The sequence below is a fragment of the Cryptotermes secundus genome, unplaced genomic scaffold, assembly GCF_002891405.2.
Source record: "Cryptotermes secundus unplaced genomic scaffold, Csec_1.0 scaffold563, whole genome shotgun sequence".
Taxonomy (NCBI): Eukaryota; Metazoa; Arthropoda; class Insecta; order Blattodea; family Kalotermitidae; genus Cryptotermes; species Cryptotermes secundus.
In genome coordinates this window covers 10,490-32,901 of record NW_019734971.1, presented here as the reverse complement: position 1 = coordinate 32,901, position 22,412 = coordinate 10,490, and the positions used below count along the sequence as shown (strand labels likewise).

General features: G+C 34.2%; 1 protein-coding gene across 3 annotated transcripts; it reads right to left on the bottom strand.

The window, feature by feature from the left end:
• Positions 1-847: 847 nt before the first annotated feature.
• On the bottom strand, positions 848-18,670 carry LOC111869116 (endoribonuclease LACTB2). 3 transcript variants are annotated; one of them, XM_023860336.2, is made up of 6 exons: positions 18,452-18,670; positions 8,957-9,120; positions 8,070-8,187; positions 6,929-7,127; positions 5,034-5,159; positions 848-1,294 (listed from the first exon to the last, which is right to left on the bottom strand). In XM_023860336.2, the coding sequence occupies exons 1-6, from the start codon at positions 18,571-18,573 to the stop codon at positions 1,226-1,228; spliced, it is 798 nt and encodes a 265-aa protein (XP_023716104.1). In that variant the 5' UTR covers positions 18,574-18,670; the 3' UTR covers positions 848-1,225. The 3 variants fall into 3 exon arrangements, with proteins under 3 accessions (XP_023716104.1, XP_023716103.1, XP_023716105.1); XM_023860335.2 differs by lacking the exon at positions 848-1,294 and adding an exon at positions 2,338-2,849 and having other exon boundaries at positions 18,452-18,667; XM_023860337.2 differs by lacking the exons at positions 848-1,294; positions 5,034-5,159 and adding an exon at positions 2,338-2,849.
• Positions 18,671-22,412: the final 3,742 nt, after the last annotated feature.

Genomic DNA, 22,412 nt, shown 5'->3' with positions numbered 1-22,412 from the left:
ATTTTCTTAGTTTTCACTTTGCTGCACTGTGAATATCATCATAATATAGATTTCCCAAACCACTACAGGCTAAAATAAAGTTCTGTGTCAGATATTAAGCTGAGGTAGTTCACTTAATTCTTTGCAATCTTGGCAAATTTTTTCACAATTAAAAATTCTGGCATACATTATATGGACTAAATAAGCAGACAATATTTTGAATGGCCAACATAAGTTTTCAGCAGTTTAGCAGTCGTAAAACCATATCCATGGAAGAAAGAAAAATGATTCATAACTTAATTAACCTCCTATCCCGCCACATATACGGATTCTCTTACAGTTCACAGACATAAAATAAACATCCTAACCAAACCTCTGCATTGGTACAAAACAAGAATTAAATACATTTCTCACAAACATTTATATATAAACTTACTGTAGCCATGATTTATTCTGACCGTCTTACAGTGCATACATTTATTCTTCTCTCTTGCAGTACATGTTTCGGCACTAAAGTGCGAGTATAACACACGCAGTCACAGGAGCAAGACACAACACAAAGCACAACACACATATGAAAGTAGGAAGAATACTCCGATAGAAGAAGATAGGTGTGACTCGCGTATTGAGATACGACATAAGGATGACAAATCCTGAACAGTTTTAATATTTTTAATATTTAAAATTTATCAATATATATGACGAATATATATTTTAGTATAAAGACAACAGGGCATGCAATGAAGTAGTTCGACGTACATCGAAAAGCACTTGAAGATGGCACTTTAGTGCCGAAACATGTAGTGCAAGAGAGAAGAGTAAGGTGAATAAATGTATGCACTGTAAGACGGTCAGAATAAATCATGGACATAAATCAGTGCAACAGGATGCTAAAATATAACATTACTGTAGCCATTTACAGTCACCAAAATATATAATTTTAGGAAAGGCTGTGACATGCAATTATAGAGCATGGTAATTTTAGTTCCTAAGAAACCCAGATTGAGTTAGGCTATTTGAGAATAGGGGTCTGAGGATGATACTTGTATTTAGGCCTAACAGAGATGAAGTAACAGGCGGATGAAGATAATTTCATAACAAGGTGGTTCATAATTTGTAGTACCAGATATTACTCAGGTGATAAAATCAGGAAGGCTGAGATGGGTGGGGCATGTAGCATGTAAATATTTATCCATAAAATCTAAGGCAAGAGACCACCTCACCTACCTCATCCTCCTTGATTTGGTCATCCATATAGTAATTTTGGTAAGGGGTACAATATATAGAACCAGCATCTGACACTGCAGGAAATATTCTGAAACAATAGTTGTTGGATGATGTTAGTAGTGTACTTAAATACCATATTTTTTTATTTTCATCCATTATTTGCTTTCCTTACAAACTAATGTACCAATTTTTCACCCACTGCAAAAGCATGTGTACTCAGCATCAAATTACTCTCTCATTAAAGTACAGCAATACCTTGCATAGTCCGGCTTTGATCAGTCCAGATTCACTATAGTCTGGTTTGACAATTTCAAAACAAACTAAATTTTAACTGAGCAAAATAAAAATAAATTATAAAAAATTAGTACACAAAATTATTTTTAATACATAAATGATCAGTTTTTTTCCTTTATACAGTCAAGTCTCTTTTTGTGCGGTTTATTTTTATGTGGTTTTAAAGTTATGCGATACGATACAAATTTCAATTTCTGGGTTTCCCTGTTGTATATGTATGTACCTATGCTCGGGTCGTTCGTTCTTAAGCTCTGACAGCTATTGCTGGAGGAGGGGGGGAGAGCACTACTTTAACGGAATTTTGGAAGAGCTACATCAAAAACATTATCGAAAATATAGGCAAAGCATGGCATGAATTAACGGCAAGAAATATGAGGGCAGTATTGAAACATATCATACCACATTGTGCAAATGGTTTCATTGGTTTTGAAACTCATTTTGCTGGAGTCACTAATAACATAGTGGAAATTGAACAGCAATTTGGTTTCAATGAGTTAGATTCCGTCCACGTAACTGAGTGCATCAAAACAGGAGGATAACTTAGACGAAAACTGTGTTGAAATGCCTGCACAAAAATTAACAGCTGAACAACTATAAAAATTATTGGAATGGTTGAAACCTTGTCAGATCATATTATGGAAGTTGATCCCAATATCGATCATAGCCTTACAATTCTCTGAATCATAAACAATGCAATTTGTTGCTACAAAGAAATGTATGAAGAGAAAAGGCCAAAGAAGAAAAATGTGCAGACATCAATATTGCGATTTTTAGAGAATAAAAAATGAACTGCAAAAAACATGAATTTTGAAAAATTATTTTTAATAGACATTTGAATTTATTAACCGTGTTTTATTTATTGAAAAACGGAGTTTTTTTTACCCAATTATAATTTTTTGTATGTATTTAGTTTCTCGATTAGTCCAGTTTCAAACAGTCCGGGACATTGGCGGAACTGATTACCTGGACTATGCGAGGTATTGCTGTATTTGACTTCAAAACAATTTAAATTTCCCTCTTTATATTTATAGGTTAGGCAAATTAAAGCCTCTACCATGTCAGAGTTTGAAATAATCCAGTTTCAATACAAAGACATGAAAATTAGTGTGTCATTCTTGCATGTACAGAATATCTTTGAATATAATTTCTTCACAGTCTGACTCTTTCCCCAGGCACCAAAAAAGGCACTGGTAAGCTGTATGATAAGGCGATTGATGCTATAGGTTGGAATCCAGTGTGTTGTATTTCCACTTAGAGCCACACTGAAGCACCTTCTTTTCTTTCAGCAACTTGCAGAGGTGATGATTTATATTTAAAGCTGCTGCATTGTGGAGATTTTTTGGAGTATCCTAAAATAATATTTTCTTTCATCATAAAATTATGTAAATGATACAGCTTTTGATATTATTTATACAACATTTCTTATCACAATTAAACCTTTGTGGTACTTAACACAACAGAATGTAATAAAATTAAATGCACCCCACCATTCTTATATACTAAAATGTAGTGTGGAAAGGGATAATCTGACAAGGTATACAACAAATGAAAATCTGAAAATCTCTCATTCTAGATGTGTAAACTGCATTAGCATGTCAGTGCATTTTGTACCTGTAATTACTCATATGAGAAAACTTATAAAGGATGGCAACAATATACAGTATATCATTGCATAATTAAAATTGTTAATGGAAGTTAGCTGAAAACAGTTACCCAGTGGTTTTCTGTAATTTTGTAATGTTCTTCATCCTTTGCAGCAACAAGTATGTTCACAAAGAAATTCAGACAGGATGAAACTTCCAGGAATGCTTACTACCAATCTTTTCAAATTATTCTGTCTTCTCATCTCCTGTCTACAAATGTAGAAATTAAAATATACAAAACTATAATTTTACCTTTTGTTTTATGTGGATGTGAAACTTGGTCTATCATTCTAAAGAAATAATATAAATTGACAGTGTTTTAAAGCAGAGTGCCAAAGAATATACTTGAACTAAGCAAGAGGCAGTAACAAGAGGATGGCAGAAGAATGTGTAATGAGGAAGTCTGCAATTTGTACTCTTCAGTAAATATTACTAGACTGATAAAATTATGTAAATTAGGAAGGATGGGGCATGTAGTAGATATACTGAAATGCATACAAAATTTTAATCAGAAAATTGTGGTGGAAGAGATACTTGGGGAACCTTGGTGCAAAAAAAAATGTAACATAAAGTTGTCCCTGTGCCTAACTAATTAGACATTATGCCATGAAGATTCATGAGAGTGGATGTATAAATCCACATTTTCTTGATCTTGGCACTAGCTGGAGGTGATTGGTCTGCTTCACCCCCGGGGAAAGTGTCCCCATACCCATTGGATAGGAAGCTCGTAGGTGTAGAAGGGTGAATAACATTAACAGGGATACAGAGTGTGAGGATATAGACTGGGCTGACTTGGCTCAGACAGGGTACTGTAGCAGACTCCATCGAGTATAGTAATGAACTTTGTTTCTGTGTAATAAGTGGAGAACTTCTTGATCCACTACGCAAATATTAGGTTTTAAATAAGAACCCTGCCTCATAGAGTTCATCTTATACCTGAATATATTTTAATATGGATGCACCCTCTTTAAGAATTGTGTCATAACTTTCTAGACCTAAATGACCCACATCTGATTCACCTTCATATTTATATTTGCTCTACACATTAAGGTTGCCAATGAAATATACATAACTGAATCATTTAGCACAAAAAGTGAATAAGTACAAGTGCTTAAGTGTGGACATGTTTCTTTCTCTAATTAACATACTAGATTTCTCTTCAACTTTGTCAATAATCTGCCTGGATTATTTGGATAAAAAATTGTTTGAATTAAATATTGTCATTATAATTTCACAAAATAATATATACCTGAACTTATGGGTTCATACAGATGAGTTCCATAGTTCACACTGTGTAATTTGATGAAGTATTCTCCAAACTGGTGACAAGTCAGATTGTAGCCTCCAGGGTTAATAAGTTTAAATCCATGTGACATTTACTTACATGAGACAAAGTAAGAGAACACTCCTTATTCAGTGCAGGAAGCAGAAGACAAAATTTGAAGAGACATTTTTGCTGTTTAAACATGCCTAGAAATAGTTTCTAAACGTGTAAGACCTTTGAAGAGACATTTTTGCTGTTTAAACATGCCTAGAAATAGTTTCTAAACGTGTAAGACCTTCTCAGCAGTAGAAATTGGTATTCTGAGGCTCTACTGTAAAGATTAAAATACCTTCATAGGAATAATGGACCATATTTCCTCAGCAATTGTTTCACTATTCAGTAAATATACCATTACTTCTGTGGTGCTCAGACCCACAACTAAATAGATGCCCTGTATAATATGTAAATGTGTAATAAGTATGGTGTAATTTGCAGCTTATATTTTAGTTCTAGTGATAATAGGATTTATTTACCACAGATCATATTGGTTGGTATAGTATTTCTAAACTTCACAGATAATCTGGCTTGTAATTATTTTGATATATTGATACTATAAATACACTTACAATGTAAATGATCTTCACTAGGTCCATTTCTGACATCTTTGTACCTTTCTCTTTCAGAACTCTAAGGATTTCTTCTTCTCTCTTATTCCTGTGGTTTATATAATACTCGATCTTTGGCAAAGGATTCTACAATCAGAGCATATGGTCGTGGTTATTAACTTTGAGAATCATAATAAAAAATGAATATAAGATTTGACGTTTTCACGGCATTCTTAAAAAAATAAATGATTTAAATTTTCACTAATGACAGCTAAGTTTGAAATTCTGAACTTGAAATAAGCTGATATAACGTATAGTTTCTGATTAATTGCCGATCACAGTGACCACATGGTCTAAAGCATGAACACTGGGGTCATGGGTTCGAATCCCACTCGAGGCATGGATGTTTATTCTGAGTTTTTGTTGTACTGTGTAGGTAGTGGCCTTGCGGTGGACTGGTCCCCCACCCAAGGAGTCCTACCAACCATCTATATATGATTAAGAAACTGTAAAAACAGAGGCCAAAGTTCATCATGGACTGTAGTGCCCACACATTATCATCATTCTAATTAACTGGCTAAAGAATATAATTAGTAATTAAATTGCACAATTTGCTGATTAACTGGACAAATTAACCCTTTAAAAGACAGTGGTCATTGTATGTACCACCTGACTTAACATAAAAAAATTCAGAATTTTTTCACAGTGTCTTTTTATGGACTCCATATGATTCTGACAATACTTACCGTTTCCCTAAACAACAGCAGCTGATTGATGTTTGAAATAGTAACAGTCAGATTTCTATGAGTTAGGAACTGAATTTATAAATATTATTTTATTTAATTTTAGGCTTCAACAGGTTAACCAGTTCATCACAAAAACTTGGGGAACTGTTAAAAACAAACTTCAGTAGAATTACCCAACCTTATTAAGTTAGCTTGAAAAGTTCTGTAAAGACATCCATATTTGTATTAAGATCCTAAATTTGACAGAATAACAATATGCTCCTCTCACTTCATGTTCTCGCTCTTCACCATCTTTGTGCAACTTTGTCGAAATATTAATATCCACACTTGAATGTCTTCGTCTCTTCTCATTATACATGTTTTAGCCTAACTGGACATCATCTGGTGTATAACATGTTGGATTGAAGGAAACTGCTCTTCTGTTATCACACTGTTCTGCTTTTCATTTTGATACAAAATGCTTCTGAACTATTATACATTGTCATGCTGCTATTACTTTTATCTGTATGCATGGGTCTGGTGTATCTGTAATATGTAATGGGTTATATTAATGTTTTATTTATAAGATTTTGTGTTCCGTTGTTCTATCTCTGCAGTTGTGATGCTACTTATGTTCTGCTGATGTGTTGGTTTTATCCTTTTGTTCTGTGTGTAGCTGGTTCTGCTTTTATGTATGATATAGATACATTTCTTTCAGTCAAAACTTGACCAGTTATAACAGTCTCTGCTTGCATAATGTGGACTTCAGATAAAAATCAGCACTGACATAATTTATAAATGTTGATACTGTTTCAACATTAGCACCATATACTCCATTTTCTTCCACAGCCACACATTATTTTGAGTGGTCTCTAACATGACAAATGTGGAGAACTTGTGAAATAATTCCCTGTTGGCCAATTTCATAACTACTATTAAGGCTTTCAGTTGGGGGACACAATTTGGACATCCAAGCAAGCCATAGGCTTCTGTATGTGAGATGAATGTTACTAAAGGAGTTTTACATCAGAAAATAACTTGTCAAAGAATAAAGCCTATTTCAAAATTAATGAACCCTGTTATTATTTTTATCTCAGTCATTCTCCCATGCCAATTCAAATGTGAACTGAACTATATATCAAGTAATTATTCTGAAGTTGTTTTAGAGTTGCATCTGAAATATTAACAAACCTCCACCACTGGCCCATGTCCAGGATAGATGCAAGTGGGCTTCAGTTCCAATATTCGTCGCAGAGAATTCATGTAGTCATGCAGGTCTTCAAATACTGCAGTGCCTTCACCCAATATGCAGTCCCCACTAAACAAGGAATTATCTTCTAGCAGTTTTAATACAATGTGATCTTTTGTGTGACCAGGTGTATGAATAACTCTGCAAAAATAAAGTTGTCACGGTTGAATCAGTAATATCAAATTACTTGTTAAAACATTAAATGGATAAATTGAATAAACACAGAAAGAAAGAGAGAAACTATTTCTACACAAATAGATACAGTTACAGAGTTAGTAATATCAAATTAATTTCTGAAATAATTAATGACGATCACAGTTCTTTTGAAGAAATGATTTTCAGCATAGAAAAAACGTGAATATTGATTGTTGTTCCAATCACAATCACACAAAACTGAGGTATGAGATTTTAAAGATTGAAAACTTCTTATAGTAAATGCGGGTTACTGAATAGAGGTGAACTAAATATGGTGAAATGGTACACTGATTATACCGAGCTTCTGCTGGAACTAGGAAAAATTTTCACTAAATATGGGAATTCACAATTTCATATTAAATTCCATTATCCTGTATCTCTGGGCACAATACAGAATCTTGCACTTTTTTAGGCTGCAATAATTTATACACAGATTCTAAGTAAAAGTAAAGTAAAGCTATCCCTGTAACAGGCCATGAAGGCCCATAGGGTTGTGAGACGTTGAGGGTCCCACGTTATCTAGACGAACGGCTCAAAGATAGTGGTAAAATTGTCCGCCTTACGCGCTGGCCGCGATTTACTCCCCAGGAAAATTATTTAATTAATTCCTGTTACTCATTTCTGTTAGAGGCTGAGTCAACCCCAGTTCCATAGTGCGGCTGGAAGGATTAGGTCAACTGAAAAAAATCTAATGACCTAATCGGGATCTGAACCCGTGACCTTTCAGCTTGTAGCATAGTGCCTCAACCAACTATGCTACCGCGTGCCCCATACACAAATTCTTACACAAAGAAATTACATTGTTGGGCAGGATGGAGCTTGTAGTCAGGTTATGCAACACTGCTGTGTAGTTAACATATGGAGTATGAAAGAACCATTTAATCTTACCTGAGAGTGGCTCCTTCTGTACCAATTTCTTCTCCATCTTTAAGATAATTCAGAGGAATATTATCTGGTAATGGTAAATCAGGAGGATCTAAGCGATTAAATTTCCATACCTTGCAGCCTGGAGTATAAGAAATGTGTAAAACAAATGCAGTGTAAATAAAGCTTATGTGGGTGTGAGGGAAGCATACAGATGTAAGCGTCCTTATATGTACACCTAATCAACAGCAGTAACATTCCAGTCACTTTCAATTATAAGATTAATTAAAGAGGTGCAATGAAATTAGAGAGCTCTAAGTACTGGCACTCCAATATTGATGTATAATCTCTGATCATAACAGCAATTCCAGGTTAATGAATAATAAATTGTCCACTGCATATGACATTGGTGGGAAAGAGACCACAGGGAAGACCAAGGTGTAGGTGGGTGGACAATATTAGAATAGATCGTAGAGAGATAGGATGGGATGGTATGGATTGGATAGATCTGGCTCAGGATAGGGACCAGTGGAGGGCTCTTGTGAACATGGTAATGAACCTTCGGGTTCCATAAAATGCTTGGAAATTCTTGAGTAGCTGCAGAATTGGCGGCTCCTCCAGAAGGGCTCAGCTCCATGAGTAAGTAAGTACTGCATATGACATCAGTACAGATTATCACCTAAAGCTGAATTATTTTAGGTCACTTATATAATAATGTACATGATATGTGCTGAGGAAGTGTCATTCTTAGTTCTCATTACTTTGTGTCCCGAGGGCGGACATGTTTTGGAAATTAAGATTATTTTTCTAACCTGAACACTGTATGGTAGTCAGCAAAAATAGTCTTAAACAGATTCAATATGAATTTGTAAAAAAAAAATGTTCTGTAAAGAATATGACTGCAAACTCACCATTGTTGAATCTATTCACCACATTGTGTACTCCTCCAATATGATCATGATGCCAGTGTGTAACAATGACATGTTCAAAATCTATATTTTCTTCCTTCAATATATCTTCTAATATCTTCAAGTACTGTATGTCATCTTGCTCACCAGCATCCAATAGAATCCTTCTAAATATGGAGAAAGCCATGTTTTATCAGTAATGAATGTGAATTGCATGAAAAGAAATGGAATCACTACCTTATCAAAGTCTTGATGCTGACAGTAACTGATCATAACGTGTCACAGTTGGATATATTTATGATCAGGCACATGGAAGTGTGCTGACAAAGAAGTTCATATCATGTCTTATGTCCTAAATTCCACTTATTACAGTTTATGTGAGAGGTCTTCAAATTCATCTATGGTAAATATTGCAGGACTTAAAATGTCACACCTCACTCAGTAAAATGACATGAAATTAAATGCTCCTTGTCATATTAAATATGCCAATCTGTAGTAGACATTCAAATTAACTGGTCTCAAAAGTAGGAGGATGCAGTGAATTTAATTGGGCATGGCAAAGGGTTAACTTTGTGCTATTCAAACACCAGCCCCAAAAGATTTTGCTAAATTATTCTCAACTATGTGTATGTGGTACTGTCACGTGTTTACAGCTCCATGAGTAATAATAACAGGTTTTGGATTGGATAATTGGATTATTAACACCTTTTACAATCTCTCATAATCACAATAAATTATAGTGCTATCACTAATCTACCCACTTCACAAATCACCAGGACATGCTACATGTTCTCAGTCTTCACTAGTCATATCCTGACAACAGATTTATAACAGTCTCACTGTAACTACAGCACACATAAAGTCTTCTTTTGCACATACTAAGTCTTTTCTTCACAGGCTGACTTTCAACTGACAACTGAACTAAACTGAACTCCAACTGAACTGTCAATTATTGTTTTCTCATTATATAGACTTGACTTGAGTTGGACCACAGCACAGAAAACACATCCATTGTCTAGCAACAGATATATGCGAACCACATAGAAAATACCTCTTGCGACACTGATACTGTTGTTGTGTTCGAGTATTGCTGATGTTGCCCAGAAATGGTTCTAATCTATTGTTGGTTGAGTATTTGTTTGTTACCGTCTTGTTTACAGTCATACCCTACAAACAGGTCTACAGTCACAATATATTTAATACACTTTGCCCGTAGTTCTGAAAATTCTATTCCCATCACATCATGTAGACAACATGCATTTCCTGCCTTCCTGCTTAGATATGATCCGTGCTTTCAAATTATTTGTAGAGATTGTTGTTCACTGTTGATTGTCACATTATGTAATGTTTCTTGTTTCTTGGAAATGAATTTTGGTCTAATTCTGCATTATGAAAAAACTGTATTAATTATTAAGTACCTAGGTTCAGTCTGTGAGACCATAGTGGTAAATCGAACATTTAGTTATTTACAGCATTCATTCAAACTACTACCCCAGATATCTTGGCTATTTATGAACATGGTCTCCAAACTCAATGTACATTAGAGGGTAATACGGTAGTTTCACATTTCTGTAGAAAAGAACATAAGGGGGAGGGACAGCTATTTACAGCCCTAAGAACATATTACAATCTATATTTTTGAAATGAATTACAGAAAAAGTATATACAAACACTGCAGGTTATTGTTATAAACAGGTGTCAAGAAAAAAGTAATAATTATTGCATTATATAGATCACCTACATGCATTTTTTGCACAGTTAATAAGAATTAATTTCTTTTTAATTCGTTTAGTGGGGGGCAGAGTCCGACTGGGTCCACTCGGCATGGCAGCCACTGATTGGCCTATTGTAGCCTGCCTCGGGTGAGTATGATGATGGAGAATTTGGTGGAATGAAGATTGGAAGGGAAACTGAAGTACTTGGAGAAAACCTGCCCCAGCGCCACTTTGTCCACCACAAATCCCACTTGATCAGACCCAGTATTGAACTTAGGCCACTGCGGTGGGAAGCCAGCAAGAAGACTGTTATACCATACTTGCAGATGTAAACATAAATATCCTAGGTGTGTGTGGCCACAAACAATTATTAGATGTTGCAAATATTCATAATCTGACTATGACAATAAATACACCTACTCAAGTACCTGAAAGTGCAGCAACAATTATAGACTGAATCATTACTAACATGACTGCACAATGCTACTACACTGATGTAATAAACAGCCTACTTTCAGATCACTACGCACAATGTATTACCAGTAACATGACTACTGCAACAAATTAGATGTTACGAGATTAGGAATGTATCAGAAACAATTTAACAAGTCTGTGCTCTTTAATACAAAATGAAACTTGGAATGAGGTATTCTTGGAAAATGATGTGGAGAAAAATCTGGATTCCTTTTACAGAGTCTTTAACTGTTATTTTAATTTATCTCATCCAAAAGTTGGAAGAAATATTGTAAGTGCCTTGAACGTTCCTTGGATAAATGATATTATAGCAAGAATAAAAGAAGAAAATTTATACGATCTCCTTGTGCAAAGTAAGATTCAGGAATCTGGTGGTGGCAAAAGTTAGGGAGTGACTGGCAGTGAGTAAATAAATAATTCATAAATTTCATATGGAGAGGACCATTCTCATGAAATTAAATGAGGTAGAGGGTAAAGAGCAGTATCATAACAAAATCTCAAATAAGTTTGCAACTTTGGAAAGCATAGAGCTTGGGAAGCTATTAGAGAGAATATCAAAATTTGACCGAAAGAGAGTCTAGGTTATGAACTGAAGAATCATAAGCCATGGTATCATATCATATCATATCTTTATTATATTCTAGTAGATCCAGTTACAGGTATAAAACCATTGGATATAGAACATGTCAAAACAGAAAGATGAGTTATGCTCCAACAGCTGTTGAAACAAGTTAAAAATATAAAAATATATATAACAAAGTCAGCAAGATGCTGGCAAGGCAAATCACAACAAGATTCACAAGCAGAACAAAGTCCTATATCTAAATTAACAATGCTGTGCTAGGGATCAATTAATATGAATCATGTCAAACATAAAAATAATACAATATAAGACATACACTAGCCATAAATACATATTAAAAACTTTCTCTCAGGAATATATAAAAAATCAATACAAACACTGATAAAACAATATATAATTGTAAATTATAATGATAAAATTATTAAAATAAATAGAAATCATGTCCACTATATACACAAATCAAAGTATATACAGTAGAACTTGGTTATAACGTCATCAAAGGGACCTAAAAATAGTGTCGTTATAAACGAATGACGTTGTAACCGAAATGGGCACTTCCACAGTAGCCTTATGTTAGTCACGTAAAAATCTACCAAAAACCGAGTTAAAATGTTGCATTTTTTAGTGAAATACGTAGTTAAGTACAGACTAACGTAACATTAACGTGGAATTGCCCAAATGTGTAATATCAAAGACATATTACAGCGCTTTTCACTGACAATACACACCGCACTAATACTGTATATTAAAGGTAGGCCTACTCACCAAATTACAGTAGATTACATCAATTGTTGTGCCTTACTGTACCTAGATACGAGTACAGTAATCAGTTATCTTCATCTGTTTCCTGTTACTTGCCCAATACACACTTTCTAAATTACGTTCAATGTCCATATCAGAGAAATTCAGGAATGAAAATGACGTTACATACGAGGTTGATGCATTTGTGCATGTCGTACTAAGCAAGGTATAAAAACAGTTGCTTTATGAGGAATTAGTTCATACCATTGAATATTTGACGCAATAGACAAGGTGTCGCAGAAACCGATGTTGCTATAACCAAGTTTTACTGTACTTGTTTACAGATTCAATTAAAGAACTGTTCAAATCAGTTGTTTATGCTATTTGTAAGAATCAAGATCACCCCTTGAGTTCCATTCATAGTATTCATTTAAGGAATAGAATGAGCCAATAAGAAGAAACCTTTTTAAAGCTTGTTTGAATTTAATAATATTATTTGACAAATTCCTAATGCTTCGTGGTAAATTATTGAATATCCTAATCCCTGCATAATATACACCCTCCTGCAGCTTAGCAGATTTATTAGTTGGAAAATGTAAATCTGTAACTTGTCTGGTGTTAATGCTATGTATGGCAGAATTAAATTTGTATATGTCGATATTCTTGGTTACAAATATTAATACAAGAAATATATATTGCGAATATAAGGGCAGAATATTTAGTTGCCTAAACAATGGACGACAGGAGTCCTTATTCCTTGCCTTCATTATAATTCTCACCATTCTTTTTTGTATTTTAAAAATCAAATTACTATGTGTCGAATTGCCCCAGAATATTATTCCATATGATATAATTGAGTGTACATATGCAAAATAAATCATCCTTAAACTTTCCCGAGTCATGACTGCAGACAAGATTCTTATAGAGTAACTAGCCGCACTCAACTTCACTACCAAATGACTTATATGATCTTTCCACGATAAGGTATTGTCTATAATTAATCCAAGAAATTTTGTATTACTTGTGCTATTAATTTGGATATCCTCATACTTTAGATTTATGCTTGATTTTTTATTTAATTTTGATGAAAAATGTACAAATTAGTTTTGTCAATATTTAATGTTAGTGAATTAATCATGAACCATTTATTTATTTTGATTAATATCATTTTTAACACCTTAACGTGTTCAACAGAATCATAGTTAAAGCATATTATGCTGGTATCATCAGCGTATAAAATTGGTTTTGATATTTTATTTATTAAATAAGGTAAGTCATTGGTATATAGTAGAAATAGCAAGGGGCCAAGTATTGAACCCTGTGGCACTCCTTGTTTGATTTTTTACCATTCAGAAATACCCATAGAGTAGTTGCTATTTATCAATGTTCTCTGATATCTGTCCTTCAGATATGATTTAATTAACTTTCCTAGATTACCAGTAATGCCATAGAACTCCAGTTTAGACAATAGGACATCATGATTCCCAGAGTCAAATGCCTTAGTCAGATCACAGAAAAGTCCTCCTACTGTTAATTTATTATCAAATGCTACTAAAATATTATTTATTAAGTTATATGTGGCTACCTCAGTAGATAATTTGGCTCTGAAACCATACTGTTCTTGTGCAAAAATATTGTTAATATCTATGTGATATTGAAGTCTGTTATAGATGATTTTTTCAAAAATTTTAGAGAAAGATGTCAGCAAAGAAACTGGCCTATAATTAGTCATTGTTGTTCTATCTCCTTTTTTATAATCAGGACTTACCTGCGAGTATTTTAGTCGAGTAGGAAATATTCCTGAATTCAATGACTTATTGCATATATAAACTAGTGGGGATACAATAAGAGGCATACTTATTTTTAAGATGTTTTGTGGAATTTCATCATATCCCTTAGAATTCTTCCATTTTAATGACTTAATTTTTTCTTTAATTTCTTTACTAGTGACAGGAGTCATGTTTATATTTGGAAAAGGTTGTTTGTACACCTCATGCAGGTAAGTTAAAGAGTTAGATATATCAGTTGGTTTATTAAATTGCATTTGATTTAGTGGCGTTATAAAATAATTATTGAAAATTTTTGCCATAGTTTGTGGTTTACTGTATCATTTCCCATCAGTACTTATAGATGATATTACATTACTACCTGACTTAGTGACAGATCTAATAATACTCCAAGTATTTTTAATTTTATTTTTGGAATTTGTAATAAGCTTATTGTAATGATACTTCTTTGCTAACTTTATGATATCAGATAGAATTTTACAATATTTTTTGTAGTATCTTATTATTTCAGGGTTATCAGTGTTTCTACTGAGCACAAATAATTGTCTTTTACGAGCACATGATATTTTAATTCCTGTTGTTAACCAGGCTTTATCTTTTTGTATGGAGGAATATTTTTTGTAAGGAAAACTATGATTAAATATTATTAAGTAATTATTGAGGAAATTATTAAACATCAGATTCACGTCTTCCTCTACAGCGAAAACATCAGCCCAAGTCTCACAATTAAGATTTAACTTGAAATCTAGTATAGTAGATTCATTTATATCTCTTTCATTAATAAAATAATTGGGTGAATTCGGGAATTTAAGGTTCCTTAAAGATAGAATTTGAGCATCATGGTCTGACAGACCATTTGATAGTGAATTTATGGAGTAGATTTCATTTCTATGTTTATCAATAAAGAAATTATCAGTAGCAGTGGCTGAAGTGTTGGTGACTCTAGTAGGAAAATTCACAATGCTATATAAGTTATATGAGGCTAATAAAGAATCTAACTTTTGTTTTTTAGTACCAGCTTCATCTAAGTAATTAACATTTATATCTCCACATAAAATGATATCTATTGAAGCTGAATATATTTGTGTAAGAACAGATTCTAAAATGTTTAAAAAATATAAAAAATTTCCAGTTGGAGATCTATACACAGTTAAAATAGAGGTACTAATAGAGAAATTATGTAACTTCACTGCACAAATTTCAATATCTTGATCAGTACAATATTCATCCAGATCATTGGGTGTAAATTGTAAATTGTGATGGACATAAATACTTACACCGCTGCTCTTTTTGGATTTACGACAATAATATGCTCCTAAGTTGTAATTTGTTATAACTGTACATGTAATTTCAGGCTTGCTTAGATGGTGTTCAGTAAAGCAGAACACATGGGGTAATTTAGATTCCCACTGACTGAGTAGTTCTTCAATTTTATTATTTATACCTCTAATGTTTTGATGGTAAATTAATAAACTTGAACATTTTTGAGGGGCATTTCTTTTTATATATTCTTGACTAGACTTGTTTATGCCAACATCATTATTCTTTTTATTTCCTTTCAAGTTTGACGGAAGTAAGATGGATGAATCATTTATAACTTCAGAATTTGTATTTGCCATAAAAAATTGCTCGTTCTCGTCCTAGGAAGTTTCTTGACTCTCTTTGAAGTTCTATTAGACCTGTTGTCGTTACATGCCACTAACGTATTAGTGTTCTTAATTTGGATAGCATCAGTCACGAAAGAAATGTCTGCTGCAACTTTGTCGTTATACACTGTTATATCAGACAGCCAGTCCAAAACAAGAGGAGAGCTTGACTTTTTTCCTAGTAATAGCTGAACAGTAGATGCTATCTGTTTTGCAAGGTGAGCTTTACCAGACTTGTTGAAATGTAGTCCATGCTTTGTATAATTATTCCTATTTGTGTCAACTTCAATAAATTTAATATGTGTAAAGGCCTGAGCTATCTTAGATAGTTTACTATTATATTTCCTTATTTCATTATTTATATGTGAATAGTTTTGCAAATCATAATGTTTAGGAACACTCAGAAGAATGATATTTGTATGATTATTTAATATGGCAAAATCAGTAATTAATTTGAAAGCTGTTTTTACTTTACTTTGATCAAGATCAATAGAGCCGCCGCCAAGTATTAATACTTCCATAGATGTTAATGCTGAAACTTCCTCCATCATAGACTGAGTTAACACACTGACACCCGCACCCGGTTTCACTATACTGAGAACTTCATACGTATCACTCAAATAGGATTTTACATTTTCAGCTGCTGCTCTAAGAAAACTGTCTCCTATCATGACCAATTTATATGTCTCTTTACTATAGTTCGATTTCATCATTGTTGAAGTTTCAGATACTAAATCACAAGGCTTAACATTGTTACCACTAGTATAGCCATCTCTTGTGTTTTGTACTTTAGGTATCACTCTTCCATTTACTACTGTTGCAATACATTGCCTTGGTTCCGGATTATCAAAATTTCTTTTTACACGTTGTGATCCCACTTGTGGTTGATTTGGTAAGGAGATTTGAGAATTGTTGTAAAAGTCTTTTTGGCCCTCTTCAGGATGTGAATTCACTCGGAATCTTTTAGGAGAAACATTCATAGGTGTTTTTAAAAGTTGAGCACAAGCTTCTTCTACATGAACTTTGTTCACTGCCACTTGCAATGTGGTAACAGCATCAATGCTTTCCGGGTCTTTTTGTAGGTTAGATCTGCCTTCCTGTCTGATCATGTTTAGCTCCACTTGCAGCATTTTTATTATTTTCTCTAATGATAATATTTTGGTCTTTGCTTGAAGCAATTCTAAACTTAGTTCTTCACAACTTATACAGTTCACCTCTTGTATTTCACATCTATTACTAAGAAACGTGGAGACACAACTATCATGACGTACTACACCGTCAGCCATATTGGCATAACATTGGCATAATGGTTTGACAAAGGATGCTTAGAATTATTATATCAAAGGAAACTAGCCAAACCACAGTGGTTACAGGATCCAAGTGAAATAAATGGGTACAAAGATAAAGTTGCCCCTGTGCCTAACTAATTAAGCACTACACCATCAAGGTGTATGGGGGAATAACCTGAACAACATAAGATGTGAAGCCAGCTGGCATTTCAGGAATAAAAAGAGGGTGTATCAGAAAGACAAAATTAATGAGCTTGCAACAAACAGTAAGAATAAGAACATATACAGAACTGTATAGAGGAATACATTAATTTAAGAAGGGTTACCATCCTAGAAATAACTTAGTGAAGGACGAGAAAGGTGATCTGCTTGTAGATTCCCACATTTTGAACAGGTGGAAGAACTCCCAGTTACTGAAGGTACATAGGGTCAGTTATGCTAGGCAGGTAGAAATACATCCAGCTGAGGTTGAAATTGCTATTGCAAATTTGAAAAGGTATATATCACCAGCCAGTGATCAAATTCTGGAAGAACTAATTCAAGCAAGAGGTGAAATATTATGTTCTAAGAACCATAAGCTAATTAATTCTATTTGGTATAAGGAAGACTTGCATGATGAGTGGAAAGAGTCTACTATTGTATTATTTCATAAGAAGGGTGATAAAATTGACTGTAGCAATTATCATGGGATAGCACTGTTATCAATTTCATACAAAATTTTTGTCAATATCCTTCTCTCAGGGTGAAGTCCATACATAGATGAAATTATTGGGCATCATCAGTATGGGTTTCAATGTAAGAGATCAACTACTGATCAGATCTTTTGTGTTCAACAGATACTGGTGAAAAAGCAGGAGTAGAAGGAGACATTACATGATATTTGTATACGTCAAGTGGAGGGAAGTATTGTACAATATTTTCACAGACTTTGGGGTACCCATGAAAATTGTATGTAAACTTCAGATGCCGAAAAATAAATTGGCTTATAAACTTTGTGTATGCTGTTAATGGCAAACATATATGGCCTTTAAAAGTATGAAGCTGTTTTCATGTGTGAATTATATACATTTATATTAAGGAGAATTATATAATTCTTAATCTGTAATACTGCCTGCCTCTTTATACTGCAGAAAGTATTTATTGGAAAGTTGTTATGTATCATTCTCATTACTTCAGAAAATTAATTTTGTACAGAAAGTACAAAATATTTTGTTGGTCACCCTGAACAATAACTAGTGCCATTACCAGCGTAAATAATACCACCTTTTTCCTGTTCCAATTATATACGTATTAGTTCCCTGCAGTGTCATAGGGCCAGGATTGGAGCACAACACTCGGATTAAACGTGATGAAAGTCTTGAGACGGGAGGAATATTAGCAGCCATTTGTAACCTAAATACAGACGTAAATGATAACCACTGATTACGCTAGGTTAGTCACAAGGTTTAATATTGAAAACACAATACAAGAGTCAAGAAACGTACTAGATGTCTACACCTATCGCAATTAATCGAATCGCATAAGTGTGAGCCAATCAGAGGATCATAAATTTCCGTTGGCGGTTTTGGGCGGTGGCTCGAGTAGTTTGTGGTGATATGTGTGCGGCATCGAGGTATGTTGTGCAATTAATTAGATTAATTAGTAAGTAGGGACTTTGATTTGATGTTGTGAAACGAGAGTCGACATTTACGCATGAATTTACATTTGTGTGTTACTTATGTATATGGATTATGCTTACTACGCCCAGTGAAATTAGAAACAAACACGAAGTCAGTGTTACTAAGATACTTCATCCAAATCGTATTTCTGTATTTTAAGCATGTTTCGGTGTAGCCTAAAGAAGGACCGTAGAATATTAAGAAAATGAGAGTGTACTGTGATTCTCTTATAATTTTTGTATTGTTTATTGCAGTATAAATGGGAAGGAAAAAGAAGTGTTTTGCTCCAGGATGCACGTCTTCCAGTGAGGAAATGGGAATGATATTCTTCAATTTTCCCAGGGATTCAGCACGGTATGAGCCAGATCTGAAATATTATTATAAAACATATTGTAATATTTTGGCCAGTGTTATTAAAGGAGCAAAAAATCTTCGTTATAATCAATTTATTTCTAACCCTAGCAACAAAATGAAAACCACTTGGACATAAACTCAGACACAGGTAGAAAAATTAATAATGCAGATATACAGTTTTTAAACATTGATGGGAAGTTAACTGATAATCATGATGTTATTACAGATTCTTTTAATAATTATTTTCGAACAATAGCTGGACAACATCAATACCAATAATGTTCATTGGCATTTTCTGTGATTTGAAGAAAACCTTTGACTATGTCAATATCTGTATGTCTATCTCTCTGTCTAAAGTAGAATTTTATGGAATAGTTGGTAAGGCCAATGCATTGATAAGATCCTATGTGAAAGATAGGTACCTATTTTACTCATTGGAGGAATAATTCAACTCCAATATTAATTAATGATCCTGTTCTGTTATATGCTGGATGCCTAGTAGTATACTTTTATGTTTCATTATTGTAGTCTTGTGTCATTAGTGTGCTGCATTCTTTCACATATATATTTGAAAACTGTGTTAATGATTTACTCACTGTGATTTGTCTTTGATAATATGTGTAATTGTTATGGGTTAAATATAATTAATTTTTATTTATATCATTGATGGAACTTGTCCTGTTGTCTTTGACTATTACTATATCCACTGTTCTTCCAGCCATGTAAGGATTAATGGAAAGTAAATAAATGAATGAATGTCTGTTTTAGTACATGATGTAATGTAGCACCTACACCATGTTTGTAATGTTTACTGATGAATTATTTCAAGGTTTTGAGACAATATTTAATACTCTTACAGGGCTATGGTATGGGCAGGAAGAGTTGGATTATCCTGTACTACTGACTGCTAGAATACTGCACAATAAAGTTCTGTGCAATAAACATTTCTCTGAAAGTGATTTCACTACAGCTGAAAGGGTACACCCTAACAGATGTGCAGCAAGCCTCAATGCTCTAGTGGCTGCAGGTAAGCACTATATGTTTCTTATATGAATGAAGTGACTAATAATGAGGACTAGTTTTCAAAGTTACTGCCTCAGAACCCAGTTGTACTCAAACGTCATTATCATTTGACTTGAATTGACTTCTGAAACTGTATATCAATATACAAGTTATGTAGGATATGTCACAAATACTCTTTTTAGGATAATTAAAAAATATTTGAAAAGCAGATGACACTATCAGTGATATGATTAAGGTGATTAGGTGGCAAAGATTTTAATATGAGGAATAATGTAATGAAATGTACAAGTTTTGTATAACGTTAGTCCTTTGTAAAGTAAGGTGTTATTTTCCAATGTAAAGAAACTAATTCACCACGTAAGGAGGCACACCAACTTCTGCTTCCCCCCCCCCCATTGAGGTGGGTGCAGCAGCAAATACATGGCAACAGCTGTGTTTGTTGAGGAGGTTGACAACCTCTTCAATAGTTTCAATGGTGGAACAAGTGTTGGCCAAGGGAAAACACTGCGTTGCCCTCTCAGTGACAGCAGTCCCCATATAGAGCTCCGGAAAAAGGCAAGTATGGGGATAAATAGTTGGATCTTCCTCAAGCATGGTAAACCCGCCTTTCTTCATCCTCCTCCTTCACAGAATGGGTGGCTGATTGACATCACTGCTACCCAGCATGTGTGGAGGACACTGAAAGAGGCCGGTTTTCAGTACCTTCACACCCAAAACCTGAATCAGGACCCCCTGGAGAACACATTTGGAGCCATTCATTTAAACTGTGGTTCAAACACTAACCCAACTGTGGGACAGTTTGTAGATGCCCTGAAGACTAGCATCATCAGTGGCCTTGCATTTAGAGGACTGGGGGAAACTAATTGTGAGGATGATGGTGCTAATCTTCTGGATAATCTACAATCGCTTTTCAGGGCACCTGAAGCAGCATCACGGAATCCTTCCACAAGTCATGACAAGGAAACCCCTGCTGGTGTGCCTGAGAGTTTCCATGTTGCTCAGCAAGTACAGATGGACACGAGTCCTGCAGTACCTGCTGGTGACATGGAAGTGTTCTCAGTAGCTTACGTCAGTGGTTCCATTGCCAGACAGGTGCTTCGCGGTGTCAGCTGTGATGCATGCAAGACATGCCTGACATCTGAAGTGCTGCTGTCAGGTGTATTCCTTCTCTTGCTTTTGCCATACTGTACTACCTGTACTGAACTGGTGAACATGAACATAAGATTTTCAATAGTAATTGCATTTCTTTAACATATATTATTCATTTTTGCTATATAATCATATCCAATACTGAAGTGGAAGTTGAAGAGATAACCAGATTGTCAGTATTCATTACATTTTTTTGTAAGATATATTACTTTTGCCATATAAACCTTTCCATTACTGAACTGGAATATGAATAGATACCAGATTTTCAGTATTCATTACATTTTTCTTTGTAAGATATGTTACTTTTGCCATATAAACCTTTCCATTACTGAACCGGTATAGGAATAGATACCAGATTTTTGGTATTCATTACATTTTTTGTAAGATATGTTACTTTTGCCATATAATCCTTTCCATTACTGAACTGGAATATGAACAGATACCAGATTTTCAGTATTCATTATATTTCTTTAAGATATGTTATTATTTCTGCCATATTGTTCTGCCCAGTACTAAACTGGTGAAGATGAATATATCAGATTTTCTTATATCATTAAATGCCATCTTAAGCTTGTTGACGAGTGTATTTCACATTCTCGAATTCCATCATTCTAATGAAGATAATAATAAATGGGAACACGAGTATTGTGTCTTACAATATATGATTTATAATACTTAAATGTAACCGAAAAACTGTGTTCTGTATGGCTTTCAAGTGTAAGTTATGAGGAAATTATGAGGCTTAATATATGTATCTCTGATGTAAACAGATTTTTTTTTCAAGTTTCCCCACCTTCAGCTTTCCTAAATACAAGTATTCCATGTATGTCAGTTCACAGTGTTCAGTACCTTTGGTTAAAGAGGCGTTTCATGTGAAAGAAAGGTTATGACTTTCCAGGCACTGGTAACAAACTTTCTCCAGATAAATAATTTGCAACCTACTCTCTTGTACTCCAGAGCTGCAGAGGCTCGTATTCTGCTGTTATTTTTTTTGTAAAAGGGGTGGGGGACCAAGTTTAATAGAACTTCACTCAAACCAA